The sequence below is a fragment of the Sycon ciliatum genome, chromosome 1 (assembly GCF_964019385.1).
Source record: "Sycon ciliatum chromosome 1, ocSycCili1.1, whole genome shotgun sequence".
In the NCBI taxonomy this organism is placed as follows: Eukaryota; Metazoa; Porifera; class Calcarea; order Leucosolenida; family Sycettidae; genus Sycon; species Sycon ciliatum.
In genome coordinates, this window is record NC_088643.1 from 97,328,887 (window position 1) to 97,356,196 (window position 27,310).

Sequence of the window (27,310 nt, forward strand, 5' to 3'; positions counted from 1 at the left end):
TAGACCTAACAAAACGAAATTTCCTGTAGGCAGTAGCGATGCGCAAACACTGAAACAGAGGATTGAAGAAATGGCATTATGTGCGTCACAGATTGCTCCTGATGTGTTGACAACTCACAAGCAGCTGTGGCCCGTAGATCTACGATGTACTGCAGACTGCATGCAGTCCACCACTTGCACCACTGTCTACGCAGGTTACTGTCTGCAGTACAGTATTGGCTCTGTTGAATGCGTGACTACACCACTGAGACTGAGAGGGGCGAACAACACACAACTCTCAAACAGTGGACTGCAAGTTAGTTCTGCTTTAGCTGTGTGTACTGTCATGTAGCCCACGTTCAGACACACCAAAAATAAATGTTCCACTTCGTGTGGGTTGTTTGGCAGGACTAGTGAGCATTTCCTGATCCTGAACGATAGAGAGTGCAGTATATACAGAGTAGTCTAGAGGAGAAGGCCTGACACTGACAGGGCCAAGTCCAACAACAGTTACTAGTGAGACAGGTATTTGGTCACCCTTTGAGTAAAATCTGATCCGGAAAAATCTTTTTTCTTTTCCAAACCACGTAGCTGGTTGTCGCCTACAGTAGGGGCTATGTAGTGCAAGAGTCAGTGTATATCGTATCAGGTAGTTTTGGACCCGTCCACCAAATCGAACTTGTTCTAGTCGATTGATTCATAGGCAGCCTTGCTGAGAGCTAGAACTAGAGCCACTTCAGGCTTCGAAGTATTGGTGGTGAAGTGGAAAACTCAGAATGCTAAGTGTGACTAGTGGCCAGCAACGATGGCGTTTCGACACGTCGGCAGTTTTTCTGATTCAGCTGCTGTTGTTCGTGTTATATGCTGGGACGTGTACTGCCACGAATGGTAAGAAAATAACTGGTATTAAAGGGGAAGCCCAAAAATCAAATTTTCATCAGTTCGGGGTGCTGAGTCGAATGGTCTTGGTACGAGGAAGCTGAGACGCGCCCTTCCTCTTTTATTCCCAATCGAACTCGCCACTTCCACTGAAACTGGGTGACTGTGCCCTACTAGATGGGGATTTGTATGCAATACCGTATTTCCCCGTAAGTTAGTACGTACTAACTTTCGAAATTAGCAGCCACATGAGTACTTACTTTCGGGAGTGGTACTATCTTTCGGGGAGTACTTTTTTATCGGGGGTAAATGACACGCAGTGGGAAGCCTGCGCAACTCTAGTGTCCGTGCATATGATGTATGTACTGTACAGTGTCTGTACATGTAGGACGGGTACGAACTTACTATCTTTCGGGGGGAACTGTCTTTCGGGGTGATAACCTCGGCAGTGGAAAGTGTATTTTTTATAGGGGGTACTAAGTCTATGGCATTGGTGGCAACCTGCTTTGTTTCTTTGAAAGCTACCTAACTGACAGGTTACAGGCTGTACGCGTCGGCAACACCCTCTCGTCTCCCCAGGCAATTAATTCTGGTGTTCCACAGGGGTCAATCCTGGGGCCACTATTCTTTTTAGTCTACGTCAATGATCTACCGATGTCTGTCCCTAATGTTTCACTGTTCGCCGATGACACCACAGTTTCCGCTTCAAGTAGTTGCAAGCAATTGCTAGTCAATGACCTCCAGAAAAAGATAAACTCCACCATTTCTTGGATGTCGACTTGGAAGCTGAGACCGAACACTAGTAAGACCAAAGTGATGTTCTTCTGTAGCGGTGCTAGTGATCAGTTCTGTAATGTGTCTTTATCATGTCCTGGCAGCTCATCGACCATAGAAATTGTCCATGATCATAAGCACCTTGGTATAATTATTGACGACTGTCTAACATGGGCTCCTCATGTAGACTATATTTGCAAGAAAACTAGTAGTGTTCTCGGCATCCTATGTCCTCATCGTTCTCATTTGCCAAATACATGCCGTTCTATGTTTTATCGCTCGTATCTATTACCTATTTTCCAGTATGCATATCAGTCTTGGTGTAGTCTAAGTCAACATCTTGTGAACAAACTTGAAATCCAACATAAATCTCTTCTTAAAATATTGTTTAACAAGCAGCGTTTATTTCCTAGTCTTGAGCTCTATTGTATCAGCAATACTCAGCCACTGCAAGATAATCGCAAACAGCAGCTTTGCGTTTTGATCCACAGAATTCGCCTGGGTAAAATTCCCATTCATCTCTCCGTATTCAATTGGTTTTCTCTGTCCCGGTCCACTCGTAATAGTCTCGCACTTCCGCGTGCTAATTCAGCCGCATTTACCAACTCTCCTCTGTTTTTGTCCTACAGCCTTTGGCTGCAACTTCCCCAGCATGTTAAGACATCAAAATGTCTTTCCAGCTTTAAAAATGCACTCCGATCGCATAATGTAGTACGATAGGATCTCATTGCTGTATTCTTGTCTATCCTTCTTTCTTCTCTTTTTCTATATTCCTTTCTTTTCTTTTCTTGCCGTGGTTGGCTAAAACCCCTCTCTCGCACTTTGCGTGCCAATTGGTCATGAACCACGAGTTGAGTGAAATAAATAAAAAAATAAAAAAATAAAAAAGTCATAAGGAGGAACTAACTTACGGGGAAATAGGGTATGTCACTAAAAGCGGCCATTTCGTTCTTATGAAAGCATGGATGACCGCGATTGGCCCATATGACTAATGTTGTACTCTTGTCAGTTTTGTGCCTAGTTATTGCACTTTCTGACTGTATATAGTATCCAGTTACAGTGATGGAGAGTTACTCTTAACTCGTATCCATATGTCCTTTTCCTTTCTACATTTTTTAATTTTTTTATGCGCGGGCATGGGCTTATACGCGGGTGGGTTTATCCGCGGGATTCTACGGTATTCCCAATCGAACATGGTACCTGCAGGTTACAACTTTCACACCAAAGTTCAACTCAAAGGTTCAAAGTTCAAGGGTTCAACTCGAGTGACAGGAATGGGCTCTAACAGGCTGTAAGTTGTACCCTGCAGGCACAGTGACCAGGCAACGTTTACAAAAAAACGGAAAGCAGAACCGTGGCGATCTACTGTATTTGCAGTGTTCAATATTGATGAAGAAGCAAAGGAAGCCCGGATCCTGAATTGCAAAGTCTTGCTCTTTTATTTGTACCGCGTGCATGTGCATGGGCGCGATGATCAGAGTGCTGTTTCCTGATTTATTTATTTATTTATTACAACATCTCAAGACTCGGCGGAAACACCGGCCAATGTTACGAGAGTGGGTGATTGCCAACCACTGCGATAAATAGAAATAAGGGAAGGAAAAAGAAAGTAGCAAAACGAACAGCAACAACAACTCCGTAAAAAAAGATAATGTCAAATAAAAACAGTGAAAAACACAGAGACGCAAAGGACATGCGGATAATGAGCTATGTATGTCGTAGTATATAAGGGGCGGCACGGATCTTAAACAGGCGGAGTGAGGTCAGGTCCTTAACTTCTCTGGGTAGAGTGAGCCAAACAGAATAAGCAATAAAGAGAGGGGAGCGCAAAAGAATGGATGAGTTACACTTAGGGAGTAAGACCGAGTTTCTAGTTCTTAGAGAAGAGAACCAATTAAAACACATGAGATGAGGTGGGCACAACTCAAGCTTAATAGAATGGACAAGAGAAGCCAGGTGTGCACTGCGTCCAAGTGATAACGGGGTTGTGTGAGCGATTTTATAAAGGGCGGATGATGAGAGCATGCGGGGTTGACGGAGGAGAATTTTAAGGATTTTCTTGTGATGTATTTCAAGCTTTGCAGCAGCGGAAGAGGATAACCCAACCCAAGACGTATCTGCATATTCAAATATTGGGCGAAGGTAGGCTAAATATAAAAGAAGTTTGCAAGAAAGTGGGAGGTAGGAGCAGTGGGGGGAGAGAATTCCTAAGGATTTACTTGAGTTTGTACAGATATATTCGATATGAGGTACCCAAGAGAGTGCAGAGTCAATCAAAATGCCAAGGTGTTTGTGAGAAGACACTATGTCAATTGGATTTGGAAGGTTGGCATGGATGAGGGTTGTGAACTCCGGCTGGGGCGGGAAGAGCATGATCTTTGTTTTTGATAGATTTGGGGACAACCTCAAGGACGACATCCAGGAAAGAACTTCCTGAATGCCAGCACGCAAGTTGTTTTTCAGGCCAGTGAGGGAAGCTGATGAGGTGAGAAGGGTCGTGTCGTCAGCAAACAGAGACGTTCCAGGGAAGACTGCAGGTAAGTCGTTTACGTAAATTATAAATAGTAGGGGACCAAGAATTGATCCTTGAGGAACGCCCGACAATACTGGCTCTGCAGCCGAGGATGTGCCAAGCACAGTTACGTACTGATAACGCCCAGAGAGATAAGATTTCAGCCAGGAGAGTGGTTGTTTGCGTACCCTGAATGCATGCTCGAGCTTTGCCAAAAGTCCTCGATGCCAGACGGTATCAAAAGCCTTGGCCAAGTCAAAGAAGCAAATGCCAGCAAGCGCTCTGTTATCCCTATGCTGGCACACCCCCTGCACGATGCGGGTCAGTTGAAGGGAGGTGGAATCGCCTTTACGAAACCCAGATTGTGCGGGACTCAGAAACGGCGAAACATGTCTGTATAAGTGGTCATAAAAGATGCGTTCACATACTTTGGACACGCAGGGAAGAAGAGAGATAGGGCGGCAGTTTGCAGGTTCGTGGCGGGAACCTTTTTTGAATACAGGTATGACTTTCGCTGTTTTCCATGCGGAAGGGAATATGCCCGTGGTAAATGACATGTTGAAAATATGGCACAAAGGGAATGCTATGGATGGTGCCAGGGCCTTGAGGACCCGGTTGGGGATGCCGTCAGGACCAGACGCCTTGCACGTCGGAAGCTCCTTCAGATTACACCGGACAGTGGCAGTTGTGGTGATGACGGACGTGAAACAAGCTGAGGGCTCCGAGGGGGTGAGAATAGGGGGAATAGAGAGCAACGGGTCATCTGGCCGAGTCACAGAGTCAACCTGGGCGTTTAATGCCGTAGCTTTGGCCAAAGGGTCAGCCGCCTGCTGAGTCCCTGTTGTGAGTGACGGAATTTCCCGTGATACGTTTCGAATTCTTGCTTGTCTCACAAACTGGTGAAGCGATGGACGGTGTCTACCCTGCAAAGTAGTTTGCACTGAGCGGATTCAAGCTCTGTACTTTGTCCGCATCAGGGTTTTCACTATATTTCGCTGCTGTTGGCATGCTTGTTTGTTTTGTTGTGTTGGGTACTTCTTAAAAATGCTATAGAGATCGTATTTCCACTTGATTGCTGTGCGGAGATGGGCATCAACCCAGGGTGGCTGACTGGGCCGTGGGCAGCGGTGAGAATACGGCTGCTTTCCGAATGGCCAGAGGTGCCTCTCAAGGGCACTGTTGAGAATGGAAGAAAAGTGCGAAAGCGCATCATTGACGTTGCTGGCACGCAGGTGCCAGCTCCAGTCAATATCAGAGAGCTCTGCATTCACACTATCCCAGACGGAAGATGGCACGGATTTAAAGTCATATTCCGGCTTTGCAGGAACATTGCTGCAGTGGCTTCGGGGTGCAGCAGCGGGATGTCCGCTTGGAGCAGGTTCCTCACGGTAAACAGCATCAGTAGGCAGTAGGAAATGACTGATGATCTGTACGTGGTCAGATGCACCAAGAGGAGCAACAGATGTAACAGAGAGTAGTAGGTGAGGATGATCCGCGAGTACAACGTCAATACACGATGTTGAGCCGTGGGGGGTAAAGTGTGTGGGGAATGTCACCATTTGCTCAAGGCCAAAACAAGAGAAGAGGTTACGGAACTCCCTTCCAGCACGATTCGTCGTGTCACTAGGAGACCAGTCAGAGTGGCGAGCATGCAAGTCTCCTGCAAGTACAATCGCCGAATTGGGGAGGCTAATATTGGACAGACAGTCCTCTAGGAGGTCACTAAATGCCTGGACTTGGGAGATGCTGTCTCCAGGGGGTCTGTAAACAGAGCAGATGATGAGGGGGAGTGAGGGAAGGATCACTGGCCGCAATTCGAGCCAAACCACCTCCAGTCCACAGCGCTCAAGTTCGAAGCGGCGCTTGATGGACATGAACGATCTGTCAGCTACAAGAGTAGCAACACCGCCATAGCCTCTTGCTGGCAGGTTATCAGAGCTGGTCGTGGGTGGGCGGTCCAGGCGGTATGACGTGTAGCCTGGAATTGAGACGTCTATGGCAGCTGTCAGCCACGTTTCACATAGGCAGATTTTGTCTGGAGAATACTGCTCACAGACTTGACTAAGCTCAGCTTACTTATTTACTATGGAGCGGCAGTTAGGTGAGAGCACTGAGAAGGATGAAGGTAATTGGGCAGGTTGATTGGGAGTTTTATTAGTTTGTCGTCCAGAATCAGGAAGGAATGGTGGCGCAAGTGGATTGAGCGACGCACTCAGTTCTGTTGAGTGATGCGGTCTGATTTGAAGCGCCATTCACGAATCGAAATGCCACTTGGCCATAAGTCTAGACTCTGGACCTTCTACCAATGCTCCTCCGAAATAACAAGGTGGGCATACGCCACACCAAAATACCGTGCCGCAGATACTGAGCATTTGATTACAGTCACACTGCGGTCCTCGCACCATTTAGCGATTGAACTTGCCAAGCAACCAACATCAACACGGCCAAGGTAGACGGCCTTGCACTTCAGCCGACTGGCACCCCTTAACGGGTCGTGCTTGCGTGCAGGGCGCTGATAGCAAGATGTCACCGTTGCCTAAAGTGCGGGCTCCGTTACTGAGCCTGCATTCATCCTGTCTGGTGCAGCCTGGGCAGCCTTGGCACGAAAGCCATCGGTAGCCGGCGCAGCCGCAGCCCTGGAGTAGGAGTGAGGGTGCATCTGCGCCTGGCACGCACCCACAGCCTGCGCGGGCCGTGGATGTACCCGCGTTGAAGGACTGGTACAGGCTGGTTGGGTGCCGGCCAGGCACTCCTCCAGCTTCCTTACTCGACTGCAAGTTACGTCCGCGCTAGCAGCAACACGTCGGATTTCTTCGCCTTGCGACCTGATCGCTTGCTCCAAGGGTCCGGTATCCGTCTTCTCAAGCCTTCTTTCAAGAATATTGAGTCGAGTATCCAAGCCATTGAACGAGTTACTGACGGCTGACACCTCCTCACGGATACGAGCAATGGAATCTAGGACCGTTTCCATGCGCTCTTCTAAAAGATCGCTAATGCAGGTGCGGAACTGTTTCATGAGGTGGTCTGCATTTACGATGCCAACAGAGTCCGGTGCGGGGAGCTGTGTCGGCGACTTTCGACCGGTACCAACGCCAACGCTGGAAGCAACACTCTCAGGTGACTCCGACAGCTCTCCCAGCTCAAACACAGGTCGAGGCTGTACATGTGCGCAATCCCTGACAGCACTCGCACCAACATGCCTCCGTTCCAGAGAGGCAGCACTTGCTGGCGTTCCAGCTAGAGCCTCCAAGGCCCTCACCATCCCCTCGAACGACATGATTGCTCTGTAGCTCTGTTGACATGGTTTCAACAGCGCGCGCCTCTCACGCCTCTCACTAGTCCCAGCATCCAACAGAAGTGTGAATGCCAAGCCAGGTGCGCAAACAGCACACTGGGCTTGTCCGTGACAACAACGTAGTCGGTGTGGCAACTAGCGTCTCCAAAGTACAAGGCCGACGAGGAAGGCTACACACAGCCACCCAGCTTCAACAAACGGGAGGGCAGCCTAAAACTACAATGTCAATGGAGAACTGGCAGGACAATGAATCACCTGGGTCTCAAGAATAGCAGAGCAGGCCAAATCACCACGGATAAAACCACTGCAGCCGACTTAAAAAGTCAAATGGAAGGTAATAGGGCAAGTTACGTGCCAGTAGAATGAACCTACACGATGGAAAATTTCAAATCTGGGGAGAGGCAAAAACTGCATCCGCACTAACCGAGTTACCTTTGTGATGTTGAACTTTCTGCTCCGACGGTTGCTGTTCTTCAACTCCGTCGCAATCCACTCTTTTCTTCGTACCCGGGTCAAGTTCTTCATGAATTCAGTCGTGAGTTTGGTGCCTTGTCTTGGCCTCGAACCACAGATCCAAAACGCTACGCTCTAGAGGCACAGTCCGGGAATCCATGGTTATCGGAGAAAATCTAACTAAACTGTTGGATTGAGAGAGTCACACAGTCAAAACCAAAGGCAAAGGCATAGCGCGGAAACAAGAAAGAGCATCAATATCAGTTCCTCATGTCCACTACATGGTGTGTTCCAAGCTTGCAAGCACACTCAAATTTGTCTTTGAATTTCGGCTTTCAGCTGCTTGTATAAGCTGAGCCTGAAACAAGCGGAAATAACGGCTGAGAGTCAGCCACGCGCCTGAAAGTCGCTTGCAGGACATTTTCGGCTGAATGGCTGAATCGAGCTTGGTGTGACCGCGGCCTAATGTCAATGTCAAACAGATCGTGCAGGAGGAGACTGGGATGTTGGCGTCCAGTGTACAGACACCAGTCACGTTTCCTGCGTCTTTTGCAACATACAGGATAGACTCATCACTGTAGAGTCCACTACTTCATGAGTTTTATTACAACTTGCGAGACAGCTATTTGGTCACCCTTTCAGTAAAATCTGATCCGGCAAAATCTTTTTCTTTTCCAAACCACGGAGGTGGTTGTCGCCTACAGTAGGGGCTATGTAGTGCAAGAGTCAGTGTATATCGTATCAGGTAGTTTTGGATCCGTCCACCAAATCGAACATGTTCTAGTCGATTGACTCATAGGCAGCCTTGCTGAGAGCTAGAACTAGATCCACTTCAGGGTACGAAGTATTGGTGGTGAAGTGGAAAAGTCAGAATGCTGACAGTTGGAAGTCAAGTACTATGCTAAGTGTGACTAGTGGCCACAAGGATTGCGTTTCGACGATGATTCAGCTGCTGTTGTTTGTGCTATATGTGGACACGTGCACGGCCAAGAACGAGAACAAAGTACAAGTACCTGGTAGGACGGCTCTGCATTCTGAGTACTGTAGTGAATTCCAAGTCCGTGTCACAGGGTTTAGTGAATCTTCACGAAAAGTCCGAGATTTACAAAATTTCGGTCAGCGCCGTGCTTCACACCGGATAAATTTCCGAAGAAAAGAAAGAAAGGTAACTCAACCTATCTGTTTTTGCTTCTTGCATACTCCACTAAAGAAATTATCATAAAGAAGCAAAGAAAATGGTTAAAAAGTGAAGAAAAGGTTCTGGAATGAAACCCAGTATAAATGTATAAATGAGTTATGACTACTAGTAGATCCCTGGTATAGAAAATCCTACTGATGCAAACACAACCACTCCCTATGTACTGTGGTGCATATTGAAATCTGTTTTGAACTGAAGCAGCCATGGGGTGCTGGCCGTGCAGACGTGAGCACTGCTGGTCCAGTTATTGCAGTGTGAAAACGTGAACTACAGTGTGTGTATGGAAGGTGCCGGCCTTGCTCATTCCACCGCATTTCATTGTCCACAGCGATAACTGTTACTTCGCCGGTAAGGGAACAAAAGGTGAGAACAGCAGTATGGGAGGCTATGTACGAAGTGCATGCAGGCCAGGGCGACAGGATGCGCAAGGAGGCAATGTAAGGGAGAGCTTAGCCCAAAGGTGGATCCATGACAAATGAGATAGCGCACAAGAGGGTCACGGCTGGGGTGGCTGGGGTGGCCTCACTTTTCCGGCCAATATACAAGTACATATTTGTTTGGAGCGTACTGCAACAAAGCGCGCTGATCGCAGCTCAGCGCAAATAAAGAATAAAGAATAACAAAGAATCAGTGTCCCCTTTTGTAGAGTATTCTTGGTTTATTGCAGAATTAAAAGTCTTTCATTGTAGTTACACTGAAATGGCGCCAAATGCCCTGAAATACTTGCAATTGGCTTCAATGTTTGAAAATTTCCTGTTGCCATGTCCGCTGCCTCACCTCCCAAGTCGGTGCAACTGGCCTGGCACAACAGTAAGTGTGAGGGTAAGAAGTGCAGCTGCAATCATATCTGCACTAAAGCAGACAAGACAAAGGTGGGAGTGCAACTGTAACATCAATAGCGATGGGTACTACACCCACAGCCCTGTAAAATGTACTTTGAAGTAGCAAATCGCAATAATTATACTTAACCTACATGCATGCGCGCATACACACAATAAAACTTAAAACAAACAAAACATCAATATGCACATTGATCCACACGCTCTCACGCACACACACACGCATGTGCGTGCCAAACGTACAACACGTGGACACATGTACACCAAGCAGATAGAATACAAGGAAGTGGGGTTTGCCATAGTTTTTTTTTTTCAATTTTGTCTGATAAATATTTACGAGACTTTGCATCGAGCGACACCGTGGATAACATTGAGCCAAGAATTATGCAATAAACCAGAAGAGATATCTCTTCACAAGTAGGCAAATAAATGCGTAGGTGCCCGGCAACAGCAATCGGGCGAGTCACAGCAATGTACGTATTGCAACTTCAATGATACACATACACGGTTGACCACCCATGCCTCAAACCGGCGGGTCAACCACATGGTGGCCCGGCAACTTCAAACGGGAACACACCGATACAACAGACACAGTTGACCACCCATGCCTCAAACCGGCGGGTCAACCACATGGTGGCCCGGCAACTTCAAACGGGAACACACCGATACAACAGACACAGTTGACCACCCATGCCTCAAACCGGTGGGTCAACCACATGGTGGCGCGGCAACTTGGATTTTTTTTGGATTGGATTTTTATTTATAGTGGTGACTATAACAGACAATTGCCTAATAACAATAGACCCACTCGAGGGAAAGATGCAAAAAGATATGAATAATTAATATAATAATAGACTACCGGTATTGGATAGGTGATCATGTTCGCATTTTGCATAGCTGAAAGTCATAATTACTAGCGTGAAAAAGCAAGGCATTGGGGTAACAGTTTCTTAAAACGGGCGGAGTTATCCACACAGCGAGCTAGAGGGTGCAAATCATTCCACAGCTTAGCACATTGGAAGGAAGCGCCATGACGGGCAAAGGCAGTTCTGAGCATGGGCAACTTAAGAGTGCGTGATACAACTTCAAACGGGAACACACCGATACAACAGACACAGTTGACCACCCATGCCTCAAACCGGCGGGTCAACCACATGGTGGCCCGGCAACTTCAAACGGGAACACACCGATACAACATTCACAGTTGACCACCAATGCCTCAAACCGGCGGGTCAACCACACAACAACATACAGGTGTCACAACACTGAGACAGTACAGCACAACACTGAGAGGCAAATGCATTTGACCCTCCTTGGGGCCTCGTCACGTGGCACAAGATACCAAAGTGTCATGTCTAAAGGGCGGGAGGGAGGGGAGAAAGCACGACCTTGAGTCACTTTGACTAACTGGATGACAGAAATTGTTGACAAGGAAGTTGCTTTGCTGACACGAGGCAGGGCAAAGCGGCCACGCAAGATTTATTTTTCCATCCACCATTTTCGGAAAAAAATTATCTTGGAAATAGTGTCTGGTTTTGAAATGTGGCACTTCAACAGAGAGTCAATTGTTCAACACACTCTGTATGTGTATGTGTTGTACTGTTGCTTTGTGACTGCTGATAAGCGCGTTTACATTCTTCATTTCAATCTTACTGGTGTTCACCCCCACAATCTCCGGAACCGCCAATTGATCCGCCCACCAAACCGCTACTAATCACGAGGACGTGATTGTCTTTGAGGGGGAGGTGTAGCGTTGGCACGCTGGGGACTTCAAAGCGTATAGTGATTAGAGTATAGCATATCCCCGTACTGTATCCCCGTACATTAGCGTACGGGGTCTGCCTTTGTATCAAAGCTGCTGCGCACGATTCTTTTATAGCCAGTTAGTTAATTTAGTTGCCAGATATAGTTAATTTCGTTGCCAGTACATTTCAATTGCCAATTACAGTGTGTTCACTGAGACCCTTGTGCGTTCTTGCCTCCGAGAGACTGCGGTCCGCTACATATGCACTGAACAAATGTATGCAATGGCAGGAGGAGCGAGTATACTCATCTTCGGGAGCACAGCGCCCATTTCTTGGACGAGTTATCTCGTCCTCGGTCCTCAAAGGGTTAAGCTTAAAACCTTGACAAACCTCCGCGACAGGCGACGTCAGTCATAACTGAAAGTGACGGCACGAAAACACTGTCCTGGCTCTCAGCTGTGTGAACCCCTCCGTCAAGCGCTTCCCCTGGCCTAGAGGCGGCCCAAGGAGGGATACCTCAGGCCATCACGAAATGTAAAAGTATCTGCAACTTCCAGAAAACGGGGGCAAAAAATCACAAACATCCCCAACGAGCACATGCACATACGGACGCACACAGGAAAGCACACACACATGCACACATACATGCACACACGTGCACACATGCACACACGTGCACACATGCACACACGTGCACACATGAACACATGCACACACACACACACACACACACACACACACAAACACACACAAACACACACACACACAAACACACACAAACACACACACAAACACGCACACACACACACACACGTGCACACACACCTGACATTGAATACATTTGCTAAGCAAGAGTATTCCATTTATTTTGTGGAAGAAAACGTTCTGGAACCAAACTTTTTCTACTTTGTTTTGTTACACGAGTATGCATATCTTGTTATTCATTGCTGTTGTGTTCATTGCTGTTCATACATTTTCTTTGTGTTAATACAGTGAACACGTGGGTGGATTGTGGCAATGAAGGTGAAGTGTTTGTTACAAATACCGCCAAAGGCTGGGTTGCAGGTGAAGAGTTCTGCCAGACACTCGGCAGCCACCTGGTCAGTTCTCCTCAAGTTACAGCCTGCAAAGCTATGCTACTGGGAATACTTGGAAAGGTGTCAGTCCATATCAGCTACACAAGATTGCTTGATAAACTTCACTTTCGCAATGTTTGGAACAATTTAAAAGTTTCTGACAACACCGTTACTATCTATCAAGACTTGGAGGATTGTTCCAGTCAATATCTTGGGGATAATTCACAGCCACAGGACGAGCATTGCATTATACCGTATGCTATCGTTTGCGGAAGGAATACCAGTAAGATACTAATAATTGGAGTTGTGAGAAAAATACTAATACCCTATGTCCGCACCTTTTTAAAAAGCCATGGACTTATATTCGATTATAAAGTCAGTCTCAGTTATAAAACCACGGACTTATATTCGATTATAAAGTCAGTCTCAGTTATAAAACCATGGACTTATATTCGATTATAAAGTCAGTCTCAGTTATAAAACCATGGACTTATATTCGATTATAAAACCAGTCTCAGTTATAAAGCCATGGACTTATATTCGATTATAAAGCCAGTCTCAGTTATAAAGCCATGGGCTTATATTCGATTATAAAGCCAGTCTCAGGTATAAAGCCATGGGCTTCATACGTATGTTTTGAATAAATGTAGGAATAAGTACTGTAGTATCCCTGCCCGACCAATACGGAAGTAGTACGGAACTAATACGGAGCTTTGGCTGATGTGTATTTAGTGTATCTCCGTATGTAAGCGTACGGCGTCTGCTGCATAAAAGCGGCTGCGCATTTCTGTTTTGAAGAAGATGAGATTTTGATAATAACGAGCTATTCAACCTCCAGGTGTGCACCGGAGAGAAAGTCAGTTATTTTGCCGTTTCTTCTTTCACTAATAATTATATCTCAGGTGTGTACCTGAAAGAAGTAGAATAAAAGTAATTCTTGTTGATTTCACCGCGCCTACCACTCGGCTACCCATTACAGTACTATGCTAACAAACTTACAGCCCAGGAGGAAGGGTGAACAGGTGAACATTATTAACCTTTGTTTTTCCCTTAATCTCTTTAGTTCCGTATTTCCACTGATGATCGGAACGTGAAAATCGATTTTGGAAACACACAAAACCAAACCTTGAACAAATTGTCATGTTGCGTGGTGATGTCTGCGGCATTCATACTTTTCATTGCTATTATTAAACTTTTATCTCCACGTAGATTATTTACATACGGTAATAATTATAATAATGATTTTTAAGTGATACCCTTTTTCACCTGAACTCAATATATGTGGAGAATAGTGCTCTAGGCATGTCGAGGTGATCTCCTACTAAAAGAAATGTCATGTGTTTAGTAGAGAAGAGTACCAGGTTACAAAGAAAGGAAACAAAGCAAAGAAGCAGATACAGTGATTGCGAAAGTCATGATGCTGCAGGTGTTGGTATGCCATTAGTGTAGTGAGTGTATGGGCAAAAGTACTGGAAGAGGGGATGTTTGAATTCAGGAAAACAGGTTATAGAAGTGAAAACTGGTGGTGAACAGCCCCATGGCCGATGCTGGCTTTGTGGAAAACCAGAGGGGAAAACACATACACGGCGGTAGTTAGGAACATTCAGTTTGTTCGGTCTTCTGGGACTCAAAGACAGAGACGTGGAGGAAGGTTCAATGTTATGTAACTAGAAAGGAGATTTGTGTAAAAAAAATGTTAGGACTCAAGGTCACAGAGGTCACTTGATTGTGATTTTGTTTCATACCTATCTAATCACGGTTACTTTCTTACTCAGCTAAAACATCCTTGCTACCTTTCAAGATAAAATTATCTAAACACTCCAGTTCACCTTTGGTAAGGATATACATGTAGGACCAGGCTGAGGTGGCATGTTCCAGAGGCAGGTGAACATGACCTTTCTACAGATTAGTAAGGCTTTAGAGGGGCCAAATGCCAAGTGTTTTTGCAATAGGGCAAAGTTTGAACGAATGCAACAAGAAGAAACTAGAAAATATGATCTCTCTGGCGATCGACCAGTGTTTTACGGAGCGGCTCTTCAGGTGCCTTTGGATCTCCCATGGTCCCAGTACATGTGTAATGGGTGGGGAAATGAGCGCTTGGATCTCTGCTTTCCAATGCACTTTGAATCGTGAAAATCCGTCGAGTTTCAGAAAGGAGGTGAACGACAGGGTGAGATGAAGTTGTGGGAATCTGAGGCATCGTAGGGAAGCTTGGAGAGGACGTAGCCCTGACATGCCTATTGTGCTGAAAACGTGACGGATAGCTTCATTTGATTTTTCCAACGAGCCATGGCTGTAGGGACGCCAGCACCCTCTGTGGATCACGGAGCAGATGCAGCTCCACCAAGGTAACGAGATAATATACAATCAGATAGTGCGACAACAAGGTAACGAGATAATATCCAGTCAGACAGTGCGACAACAAGGTAACGAGATAATATACAATTATACAGTCAGATAGTGTGACAACAAGGCACAACACTGACAAGGATACTGATAAATTCAACGACCTGACACCTAGCTCTAACACGAAGCGCAAACCAACAACCTTCCAACTTGGAAGGCTCAGGTGCGGAAAGTTCCAATGAGGGGAAGGGATTCGCCACGAAGATGTGCACGAGCTGTGTCCCTTGGCCACAAAGAATGTAGAACGTTACGGGATGATGATGACCAGACTAGTAAGAACATTGGGCACACCAGTCTCACTACAACTGGATGACGCAAGGCAACAGACCACTCAACTTGGAAGCTCAACAGTATGTAAAGCACATAATGAGGGGAAGCCAAGCGAAACGTGGAGTTTAGTAAGATATTGACTTTCGGCTTGCGACAGTTCATTTTTGCTTGGATTCCCTACTTTATGTACTTATGTACAACAGGTTTTACACAACAGAACAGCAAGGACAATCAAGGCTTGTCTGCTGCTACTTTAAGTTTCATGCTCACGCAATCATCAGGCAACAGTTGCCTGATGATTGCGTGAGCATGAAACTTAAAGTAGCAGCAGACAAGCCTTGATTGTCCTTGTTGTTCTGTTGTGTATTACGCTCTGCCTTTGTGGTGTTGAGCACTATCAGCACTCTGGGTACATCCTTTGGTACAACACGTTTCATAAAGTGTCTCAGGTATGAACAAGTGTTATACAAAGCTCTTGGCAGAAACCAATACTCTGCATAAAGTATGGCACTGTCTGAGACGACATGATTGTATGTCCGTTCTACTCTTGTTTGTGGCTGTAGATACACAAGCAGCTTCTATAGTGTGTGACTCACACATGTATACATACCATAGCATCTCATTCTCAGCAGATCATGCAAACCAGACGTGCTATCAACAATATGGTGGTCGTCCATTGTCTACAGACGGGCAGGATTTCAGCTGTGCCTCACAACTGCTGAATACATCGCAAGTCTTGCGTGACAACAACCTCACCAACATACCGGTATACACCAACGCCACTAATGGGTCTCATTGCACTACCTACCAACCATCAACCAACACAGTAGGTCAAGACTCCTGCACCAAAGAACGTCCCACAATCTGCGTCTCTTGTAAGTGCCCCGCTCTGTTAGCATCAAGTGGCGTACTCCTGTATGTGTGTGATAAATTCTGCTTAGGATTTCCCCACACAATGGACTGAGCAATCTCAGCAGTTGTTTTCTATCACATTGATCAGAATACATGTTTTTAGTCGCAAAGGTTTTTAGTTGTCCTTGAAATGCACATGGTTCATTTAGTACTCGGACCCCTTCCCACCCTCCAAAATGAACGCAGCTTGCTATGCTAGACGACGACAATCACATGTACATACATATGTATGAACAGTGTCAGTCGACTTGAGATTTTAGCTGAAACCACTGCCCTCAAAGGAACGATGTTTGTTTCAGGGACGACAAAATGTCACCGACCCCTAATACAATACTATTGACTCTGTGTGTGTATTCAAACAGATAACGTGTTCTGCTTTGCACAACATGTTTGTTTATTTAGAGTCGAAATATACTGACTGTAGAATTCTGTCGGTGAACGCGTGAGCTTATCTGACTAGGGGAGTGATGGGCCTAATCATGGACATGGCCTTTTATAGTACATAGGCATGAAATTGTACATGTATGCTTGTTACTATTTGACAAGAGATCAGGTTATCTAGAGTAGGCTAAAGCCAACATGCTTGCCTTGGTATGGCTCATCTTAATACATGTACAGGTCTACCGTCGTTAGCAAATAACCCCGCTATTGCAGATAATGATCTGCTTTGATAGTAGTAAAAGAAAATTATCGTGTCCGTTCCCGAAGGGAACTCACGACGGCCGCTAACACTCGGTAAACCCTTTGATAGTAGTGACTGCTAATAATTGCCTGGGTTTGACTTTGGATTTTTCTTCAAACATCTTTCCAATCACATTATCATGGATTTTCAATAAAGTTCTTTGAGTAAATAACCCCGCTGGTTTCAAACTCTTGTCTTGTAACGAGTATTCTATTCTCACTCACACGTCAGTACTGCACACATACTCACACACACACACACACACACACACACACACACACACACACACACACACACACCCCTACACACACTCTCTCTCACATACACACACACACACTCATCACAGAATAACAACTGCGGGGGGACAGCCACAGCAAGGCTTGTTGCACTCTTGTGTCCAGAACACAGACAGAAAAAACGTCCAGCGAAAACAACACCTCTTAGAGTGACAGCGTTGTGCGAGGTGAATCATACAGAAAAGCACAGCAATCGACTGAGCATCCGCACATTCCACGCCTCGCACAACTTATAACCTGTATTGTAGCAGCAATATTAAGAAATCTATCAGAGAGAGAGAGTAACGCAGCACTCTCACAATCGTGACCCGTGTGTGAAGCCGTACAAAGCTCCTCATTGGGAGGGAGGGTGGGAAACCAGCTTGCAAAGCAAGAAAACAAAAGATGAGGGACTGCGGCGTACCAGTACGCCCAAAACTGTCGGACCTCGGTCCCAGACCTGTTCGTTCGAAAAGAACAACATTTCTTGTTTATTTCGTAAAACTCAGCCAACAAGAAATGAAAAATTCTTTTCTCACTCACACGTCAGTACTGCACACATACTCCCACACACACACACACACACACACACACACACACACACACACACACACACACACACACACACACACACCTACACACACTCTCTCTCTCTCTCTCTTACATACACACACACACACTCATCACAGAATAACAACTGCGGGGGGACAGCCACAGCAAGGACGCTAAAGCATAGCAGTAGAGTCACACAGCTAGCACTTGGGACACCTGCAGCAGATTGGGCAGGGACTCCTGCATGTAAGCCTTCATAGCATCACTTCTCCATCCTCCCTGTCGCTGAATGAGCCTATCTGGTACTCCTGCTGCAGCAGCCGTGGATGCACCTCCCGACCTCAAACTGTGTAAACCATACCCATCTGGGTTTACGCCGATACGCTTCAGAGCTTCACGCACTAACTATCTTGCTCTGCTGTAGGATAGCGAGTGCTTGATGGCGGTCCTGCCCTTTACACGAGCTATACGCCCGAACAGCTTGACATGACCTTGGTGCCCTCCTTTTTCAATCAGATGCTCTACTAGCGATACCGGGCACAGGTCACTCTCCCATCGGCTGATGAACACCCAGCTACCTTGCCTCATTTGGTCGTTCTTGCAAACTTGCAGGAAGACCGCCATATGTGATGACTTGATGGCTACCTCATCCACGAAGATGTTGGCCAAATCATCCCACCTCATCATACCGGCATAACCCAGTACTATGAGGGTTAGGGTCTGCAGGTCTTGCAGTGATGAGCTTGACAGTTCTCGATGGAGGCGCTCCAGAAGTGGTTTTGATAATGGCAATTTTCTATCATTCGGTCGAGCCAGAGAGCGCTTGGCTGCCTGCATCACATTCTTCACCACCCCGTTAGAGCATGGGTCTGGGTATCCCTGGATATCATGTTTCCATGACAAGGCGCACACGGCTGAGACCAATGGGCTGACAGTTTTGGCATCTTGCATGATGTAGACCAGATATAGGGCTACATGAAATGGGTCTGCTGGCAGATGAGGCACCTTCTTACGCTCTGCCCATTTGCTCCATCTACAGAAAGCAGAGTCGTACTTCTTCACAGTTCTTGGTGCCCGACTCATATTCATAATGGATGGCAGACATTGTTCCAGCGCCTTCATGTCCTCTGAGAGGTTGCCCTTGGCTGGTTCTGAACAGAGAATAGAATGGTTTCTGTCAATGCTTCCTAGCTGGCTATGTCAGTGCAGTCGACTCGTCAGCTTCCTTCTTCCCCCAGGGGGATGTCGTCGCTATACCTGGCGATCTTCCACCACTCCTGCCATTCACCCGCACCCACAGCTTTCCACTGCCAGGCAGTTGCTTACGTGCTCAGAGCACAATCACCTCCCCGCAGTGGGGACATCCTGCAGCAGGACCTCGCAGACACTGCATGCACGCATTCTCGCTCATCACCACATGCTCCACAAACAGACATCTTTCCGTCAGAGAAAAACTCCAGCGGCCGGGGAATTTCAGCATCCCTCTTCTAACAAACACAGTTTGTCACTGTACAAATGGGTAGTGCATACACGTCACAAGGACTCACTATGCCACCCATGTCATTGTATGGACAAGTACCCTCCAGGAAGGTATCATGAGACTTTGGCAGGCTGATTGCCTCCTTAACGAATTCTGCCCTTTTTGGGCCGCTATGCAACTTTGGCCACCATGGCGCCGATTGCCATTCTGGAACAACCAAATTACCGTGGCATTTTGACACGATCAACATATCTACCAAACGCCCTATCAAGTACATTGGTGGTACCAGCCAAACTCTTTCTCCGCTCCAATTCACAGTGAATGCATCAATACCCGAGCACCCCGGATTCCACCGACTTGAGCAGAATCTACTCATTTGCTTTGTTCTGCTGCTTGCAAAGCAATCAATGCTGTGAGGGCCCCACATCGAATCAAGCCAATCGAACAATTTGGGATTTAACTGCCAGTCATCCGTATCAGACAGCTTTGAAAGGTAATCGGCCACCTCATTTTCTTCGCGAGGCACCCATTCTGCCAGCAACTGAATACCATGCACGGCGCACAGCTTGTGAATCTCCAGTGCTTCGCTCTGCAAATGAGATTTTGAACTGCCTACTTGTATTATGTGCACGGCTGCCTGGTTATCGCTTCTGTGAATGCAAACGCCACCTTCAATCTCTTTTGACAGCGAACTCAGAACCAACAAAATAGCTCGCAGCTCACGCCATGTGGAGCTGGCACTAGCCCGCACAATTTCTTTGGTCCATTCCCCTTTAGCTAATTCAGTTCCTTTTGATGTAACTGAGAAACCTCCCCAGCCAGAGTCGCTCGCGTCGGACCACGAGAGCACTGTCACCCTGGGGTCTTTTTTCCAAAAAGGTTGACCGCGGCATTGACTAAACGAGCCAGACCAAAACTCCAGATCTTGAAGCGCCATTTGAGACCAGCTGAGTTTTGCATGCCACGACTCACGGTTCATAATCAGTGCATAAAATGACCTTGTCCTCAACCTGCAAACGGGGCCTAATGCCAGCGACATAGATATCAAATACCCCGTAAGCCTGGCCAATTGTCTGGCAGTTGGATATTCGACCTGTGACAGCTTTTCTACAAACGTCTTCAGCTTTTCCACCCGTCCCTTAGTGACCCGTATGATCCCTTCCCTCATGTCGACTTCCATGCCAAGCATTTCTACCGTCTGTGAGGGCTCCCAGTGGCACTTATTTTCGTTTGGAACAAATCCGGCCTGAACTAGATCTGATTTCAATCTTTTCGCTACTGCCTGTGCACCCTCGACCGTAGAGTGCCCACCCGACCCGTCATCCATGTAAAGCTGGCATCTGATTCCGTCCCTCCGCCAGTGTCTTTTGTAAGACACGGGTTACCTTCGTGAAAATGTACAGGGCAGTGGATAGACCGAAGGGCAGAACACGGAAAACGAACCACCTGCGATCACCCCCCTTCCCCACCCAGGAGAAACCTAAGTACTTCCAATACGCCTTCGCAATTTCAATATGATGGTACCCACTCTTCAAATCGAACGTTACCAAATAAACTCCCTGAGAGTACACATTTGCCACGACCTTCATGTCCTCGAGCTTGAACTTAAAGTTTTGCAAATGCTTGTTTACATATCTCAAGTCCACAATGAGTCGTAGCTTCTTGCCGTTGTTCACAACGCCTAACGGACTGGTGACTACAACATCCTCCCTTTTTACTTCTTGAATGCAACCCTGGTTCAGCAGACTTTCCACCGAGTCACAAACAAACTCGGCATTCTCACATGCACTGCGGTGGTTTGCAAATTCTCTTGCACACGGGACCTCTATGAAGGGCAGTGCGTATCCATGCAGTACTATGGTTTGAATAAACCTAGATGCCCCCATCATGCGCCAAAATTGCATACATTTAGCTAGGCTACCTACTTGAACAGCTTGAACACCAACTTCACACACATCCCACCCACCATCAGCCTCCATCAAATAAGAATCAACATCTCTTTCTTCATCGCCATGAATTGGTGCAACAACAGCAGGCTTATTTTCTAGCAGCGGGGGCAGAGATGGTCTGGGTACAGAATCTGACGAAGTGGTCAGCGCTGCCGCAGCGGTGGCACACAGGCCTGGGGGGGGGGGGGGGGGGGTCTGGGGGGAACTGCTGGGGCAGGGGTTGCTGTGACGCCCGGCGTGAAGGGGATTGGGGAATTGCCCCAGCTCCTGGACGAGGTGGCTGGGGCACTGCCACGAAAGGGCTGCCTAACATTAACAGTGGGGGCTCTTTGCTTCGTGCTTTGAATCGCAGCGATTAGCTTTTTCGACTTTTCGGAGGACGACAGGATGTCGACCAGCTCACCCCCCTCTTGAAACCTGCTGGCCGCCTCGTGGCCATGCACATCCGCCACCACCAACCATTCTTGTCTAGCAGACAGCAACGACTCACCTCTTCTGAGCCTCTTAGAGAGACTTCGGCCACCCTTCAGCTTCCGCAGGTCCCGCCTGGTCTTCTTGAGTTGGCGTTGCAGCTGCTCATTCAGGCCGTGCTGCACTTCATAAGACCTTGTCTTCCACTTTCGCGCTGACATCGAGGTGGAAGATCTTCGCGACTTCTTCGATTTTTTGAATTTTTTGGTTTTTCTTTTCCGGCGGGAGTCATCCGACGAGTCAGACGAATCTGATGACGAGGACGATGAAGAAGATGATGACGAAGAAGATGAAGACGACGACGACACAGAAACATTACGGCGTTTACGCTTGGACGAGGACGACTCATGTCCCCGTTCCAGCTGTCCCTCGAGGAGCCTGATTCTCAGTGCGCTCTCTTCCTTTTCCGCCTCAAACTTCTCCCTCATTGCATTGAGCTCCACAGTCAGCTGCGCTGCCGAGGGGGCCTTGGATTTTTTCCTTGGAGGTACCAGCTGCGCTGCCGAGGGGGCCTTGGATTTCCTTGGAGGCATAACGGAAAGGCAGGTAGATCTACGACTGATGAAATCAAGGGAGTGCAGAAAAAAGGCAACCAACTTACAAAACAAGAAAACAAAAGATGAGGGACTGCGGCGTACCAGTACGCCCAAAACTGTCGGACCTCGGTCCCAGACCTGTTCGTTCGAAAAGAACAATATTTCTTGTTTATTTCGTAAAACTCAGCCAACAAGAAATGAAAACTTATCTACTATCCAGACGTGAATGTACACACTTCAGGAGTCTGGGGATTTTTGATCGTTGTCTACTAATGAGGTTCGTCTAGTTTTTTTTTTTTTTTTTTTTTTTTTTACTAAGGCCACAGCTTCCAATCATGACATGCAAAGCAGCGGTGCAGCATCGCAGGCATGAATCGTGGACGTGGTGACGGGGTCTGATGTGCTCCACCGACCTAGGGTCTCGGCTTCACTGCACAGCAAACGCGTCGAAAGAAAACGGGGGCTAATAATTATCGGGAGACGGGGGGGGGAGAGAAGAAGAGAAGAAAGAGAGAGAGAGAAAGAGAGAGAGAGAGAGAGAGAGAGAGAGAGAGAGAGAGAGAGAGAGAGAGCTTGGAGATAGAAGAGCACAGTGCTCTTGGTGATGGGGACTGCGAAGGATAGCAGGTTCTGGGACATGTGCATGGGAATCAGAATATTGGTGATGATGGCAGCACGGTTATAAGGTAAGCAGCTGAACACAAATAAGAACAGGGAAAGCGTTGGCGAGCAGATTCAAAGTGCATCAGTAGCAGAGAGCCAGTCCTGAGCAAGAAGGTGACGGTACACCTTTTTCTTAAAGCTTTGCATGTGGGGCTGGGCGGGTGGGTGGTGGAACAGGTCTGGTGGCAGGGCATTCCATGTTGCAACGGTGCAAGCAGGGAATCCTTGGAGACAGCTATTCCGGGTGTTGGCAGGCAGGCCAGTTGTCATCTGGTATGGATGGGAATCCTGCAGCTGGAGAGACTGACGGGTAGGTCTTGTCTCGGGGGCACGGTGAGTGGCTGGTTTAGGCAGCATCTGCTTCAGAGGGCTAGATGCATCTAGATAGCAGAGCTTGTAGGTATAGGCAAGTGCAGCTACCAGGCGACGGAGTGCCAGGCTAGGGAGCCAAGTACCTGCTCCGATGATGTGGAGGGCCCTTCGCTGGATCTGGTCCAGCTTCTTAAGATGAGACGAGGGTGAGCCCATCCACACTAAGGGGCAATACTCGAGTGTGGGTCGCACAAAGCCGTTGTAGACGCGTTGGCGGCTCTCGGCGTCCAGAATGGGAGACGCTCGCTTCAGAAACCAATCCGCTGGTTAGCACGGGAAGCTAGGGAGCGAAGGTGGAAGGAGTAGCTCAGGGTGTCGTCAAAGGTGACTCCCAGGAGCTTCAGCCGACTCTCTTCACTGACCGGTGTGCCGTCAAATGTTGCTCGAGGGAGCTCCCAGGGCTGGCGATGGTGGCCTATAGACATAGCCTGCGTCTTGGAGGGCTCAAATTTGATCCTCCACTTATGTCCCCAACGGGAAACGCATCAATGCCCTGCTGGAGGAGCTCGGAGCCACAGTCAATGTCAGCTCTTGATGTGAGGCAGTGGAAGAGAGTGGTGTCGTCAGCGTAGGCTGCTAGCTCCATACCTGGTGGGAGGTGGTCCTCGCCATCATTGGTGTAGAGAATGAACAGGGTGGGACCAAGGATACTGCCCTGCGGCACGCCAGCTTTGGTCGGGTACGGACTGGAAAGTTCACCTCCAACTGCAACCCTCAAGTGACGATCAGTCAGGTAATCCCTCAGCCAAGCGAGAAGTGGACCAGTTACACCATAGCATTGTGCCTTGTGCAAAACGCCTACATGAGAGACGCGGTCGAATGCGCCAGCCACATCAACTGCAATGACTCGAACCACACCACCTCTGGCTGCAACGCGACTCCATTGGTAGTTGAGTAGCGTGAGTATGTCCTGGGTGCCGAGTTGGCTGCGGAAGCCATACTGACTTTTCGATAAGATGTTATGTGCCTCCAGGAACTGTCGGATCGAGTGGTTGATAATGGCCTCCATGACTTTCGACAGAATAGAGAGGAGGGAGATCGGGCGGTAGTTCTTAACATCAGACTTGGATTTTTTCTTGTGCACCGGCACAACCATTGCCGTCTTCCACATTGTAGGTTGCCGACCTTGGTGGAAGGCCTGCGAAAAGAGCCGCGACACTGGTACAGCCAGCTCTTTGCCGCATTGCCGGAGTACACGCCCGGGGATGCCGTCTGGACCCGTGGCTTTGGCGGGGTGGAGTTGCCTCAGCTTCCGCTCAACCGTGCTTGGCCGAAAGTGGACATTGCGGAGTTGGGCTTGAGATCGGGGGCGGACTGGAGGGAGGCTGTTGGCTTGCAAGTCGTTGTCACCAAGACTGCACTTTGCGGAGAAATACTGCCCAAATGCTTCGGCCTTTTCGCTGCAGGTGGTGTGCTCAGTTCCGTTCGACGCACGCAGAACAGGTATGTCTGCAGAGCGGTGTCCTTGCCCACCTGCTCGCTTGACGGTTGTCCACCATTGTCGGCTGGAAAGGGCACCTTCTCTTATCTTTCGGCGGATACCGGTAGTGTGCGCTTGCTTAGCTCTGTGCAGACAGTTTGTTGCTTCACCTGTTGCCATAGAGTAGGCCAGCCGCAGGTGTGCATTGTTGGGCGAAGATCGGTGACGTCGCCAGGCACGTTGCTTCCTGTCAACAGCTTCCTGGCACTCAGGTGACCACCAGGCTGGGTCTCCCTGGCGTAGCTTCAGGGTTTTGGATGGAATGAATATCTGCATGCCCTCTTTGATCTTCTGTGTAAGTTTCACACAAGAGACGTCAATGCTGTTGTCATCAGTCAACACCCAGTTTGTGGACCGAAAGAAAGCCCGTAGCCGAGGCCAGTCAGCATGCTGGTAGCGCCACACGGTTCGCTTACTGGGACGGTCACAGGAGGGGGCAACTTCAAAGTCGGTTACCACAACTGCGTGGTCAGATTTCCCTAGAGGTGGATGGAGAGTTGAGATGACGCTTCCAGGGATATCTGACATTATGAGGTCGAGGATATTATTGCCACGTGTTGGCTCGTGGACATGCTGATCGAGGCAATGGTGGTAACACAGATCTTCAGCAGCTTCACCAGCAGGGGAAGTTCTACTGCTGCCTAGCCATTCCCGGTTTGAACATTTAGGTCACCTGCAACGATGATATTCTGGCAGCATTGCCTAGCATCATCTATGCCAGAGCTGATGCTGTTTAGGGCAGAGATGTCTCCATCAGCGGATGAACCTGAGCGATACACAGCACATACTCCAAAGGATGGGCCAGCTGCTGTCTTGAGGCGAACCCCCAGGATTTCATTTCCACCAGTATCAATGCATTCTAGTTCTGTGAAAGCCAGGTCGGCCCGAATCCAGATAGCAACCCCCCCCCCCCTGGGCCGTACGGTCCCTTCGAACTGGTGGGAAGTATCCAGGGAATGTGAGGTCAGCAGGCGTGGCCTTTTCCTCCGTGACTTTTGTCTCCGTGACGATGACAATGTCTGGGTGGTGGGCATTGAGAGAAGCTTGGAACTCCCCAAGTTTTGACAAGATACCGAAAGCATTTGTCAGCATGAGGCGGAGCATTCTAGGTGGTTGCCGTGCACGTGTTGGAGCCATCATTGTGAGGATTGGTTATCCTGCCGGGGTGGCTGCGCACCAGGCTGGGCAGAACGCTTCGCATCATGCGACATCGAATCAGGTGACCGCTCGGCAGAAGAACGTTTGTGGCTGTGTGGCGTGGTTACAGGTGTGCCGGCAGCGGCAGCGGACAGGCCACGACTCGCGCTCAGGAAGTCATTTATCGTGGCGGCAATCCCAAGTTGCTGTTGCTCTTGATCATGCTGCTGTGCTTCCAGGTGGTTGGTGCTACTGTCGCTACTGCTGCTGCGGCGACTGCTGGTGCTGCTGCGGTGACTATTGGTGCTACTGCTGCTGCGGCGACTGCTGGTGCTGCTGCGGTGACTACTGGTGCTGCTGCGGCGACTGCTGGTGCTGCTGCTGGTGCTGTTGTTGTTCTTGTTGTGGCGGCTGCTCTTGCTGCTGCTGCTGGTGCTGTTGGCTGCATTCGCATTTGTGGAGGTGTGGAATCTCCACGGCCTGCAGTAGAGTGGCCTTGGCCAGAAATTGGCGGACGTCACTGTCAGCTTGGAGGTGGCATCAACCGATATCCTGGCTGACACTTGCCCGTTTCCGGCTGTATGTAGGCTGCATTGGTGGGCTTTGACAGGCGTCCCCACGCTTTCCGACCTACGGTGTACAAACTCAGTGAGACTGTCCACTGTACAGTCGTGGCTCAAGTTGCCCACAAAGAACACAGATCGCTTCTTTCTTGGTGGGCCCGCCGCAACTAATTTCCAACTGTCATCCTTGATGACGGCCATGATAGGTTGGCTCTTCTCGCAGTCTGATTGCACAGGCTCAGGATCGACAAAGCCGGGGTCGTCCGTACGGGTACGGGTTTCGTGCTGTGCAGAGCCAGAGGCCACGTCGATCTGCCCTGGCTGTTGTCCAGCATCTGCATCGGCTGGGTCGAGCTGGTTTGCTGCTGCAGCTGGGTCAGGCTGGCCCTGCTGGGGAGGACGGTTACGAGGTTTCGTACGGGTACGAGATTTGTCGCCTTGGACTTGGTGCTGAGTAGATCGTGCAGGGGCCTTGTCGGGAACAACAATGGCGGATTTCTGCAGTGAACAAAATTCCTCACGTAGGGCTAGGAGCTGCGTGGAGAGATCGTCCACACGCTGATGGAGACGGCCCTCACGATCCCTCGACTCGCTGATATGAGACGTCAGGGTCTGCAGCACGCTGAGCAGAGTCTGCTCTATGCCCGGGAGGGAGCAGAGCAGTTTCATCGCAGGCTCTCCTGCGAGCTCGCCCATGGCGAAGAAGTTCTCCCTGATTTTGACTTCTTACACCCCTACACTACGCTACCCTACTACCCTATGCTACCCTACCCTGCCACTAATACTACTGTCCTACTTCCAGACCGGCCTGT

General features: G+C 48.4%; 1 protein-coding gene across 1 annotated transcript in view; it reads left to right on the forward strand.

Moving 5' to 3' along the window:
- Positions 1-465: 465 nt before the first annotated feature.
- Positions 466-27,310, forward strand: part of LOC135807195 (uncharacterized) — a 34,404-nt gene continuing 7,559 nt past the window's right edge. The window contains exons 1-3 of the mRNA XM_065321210.1: positions 466-867; positions 12,668-13,033; positions 15,990-16,301. Coding sequence (XP_065177282.1) covers positions 756-867; positions 12,668-13,033; positions 15,990-16,301 — 790 coding nt within the window. The 5' untranslated portion in view covers positions 466-755. The remainder of the gene's footprint in view (positions 868-12,667; positions 13,034-15,989; positions 16,302-27,310) is intronic.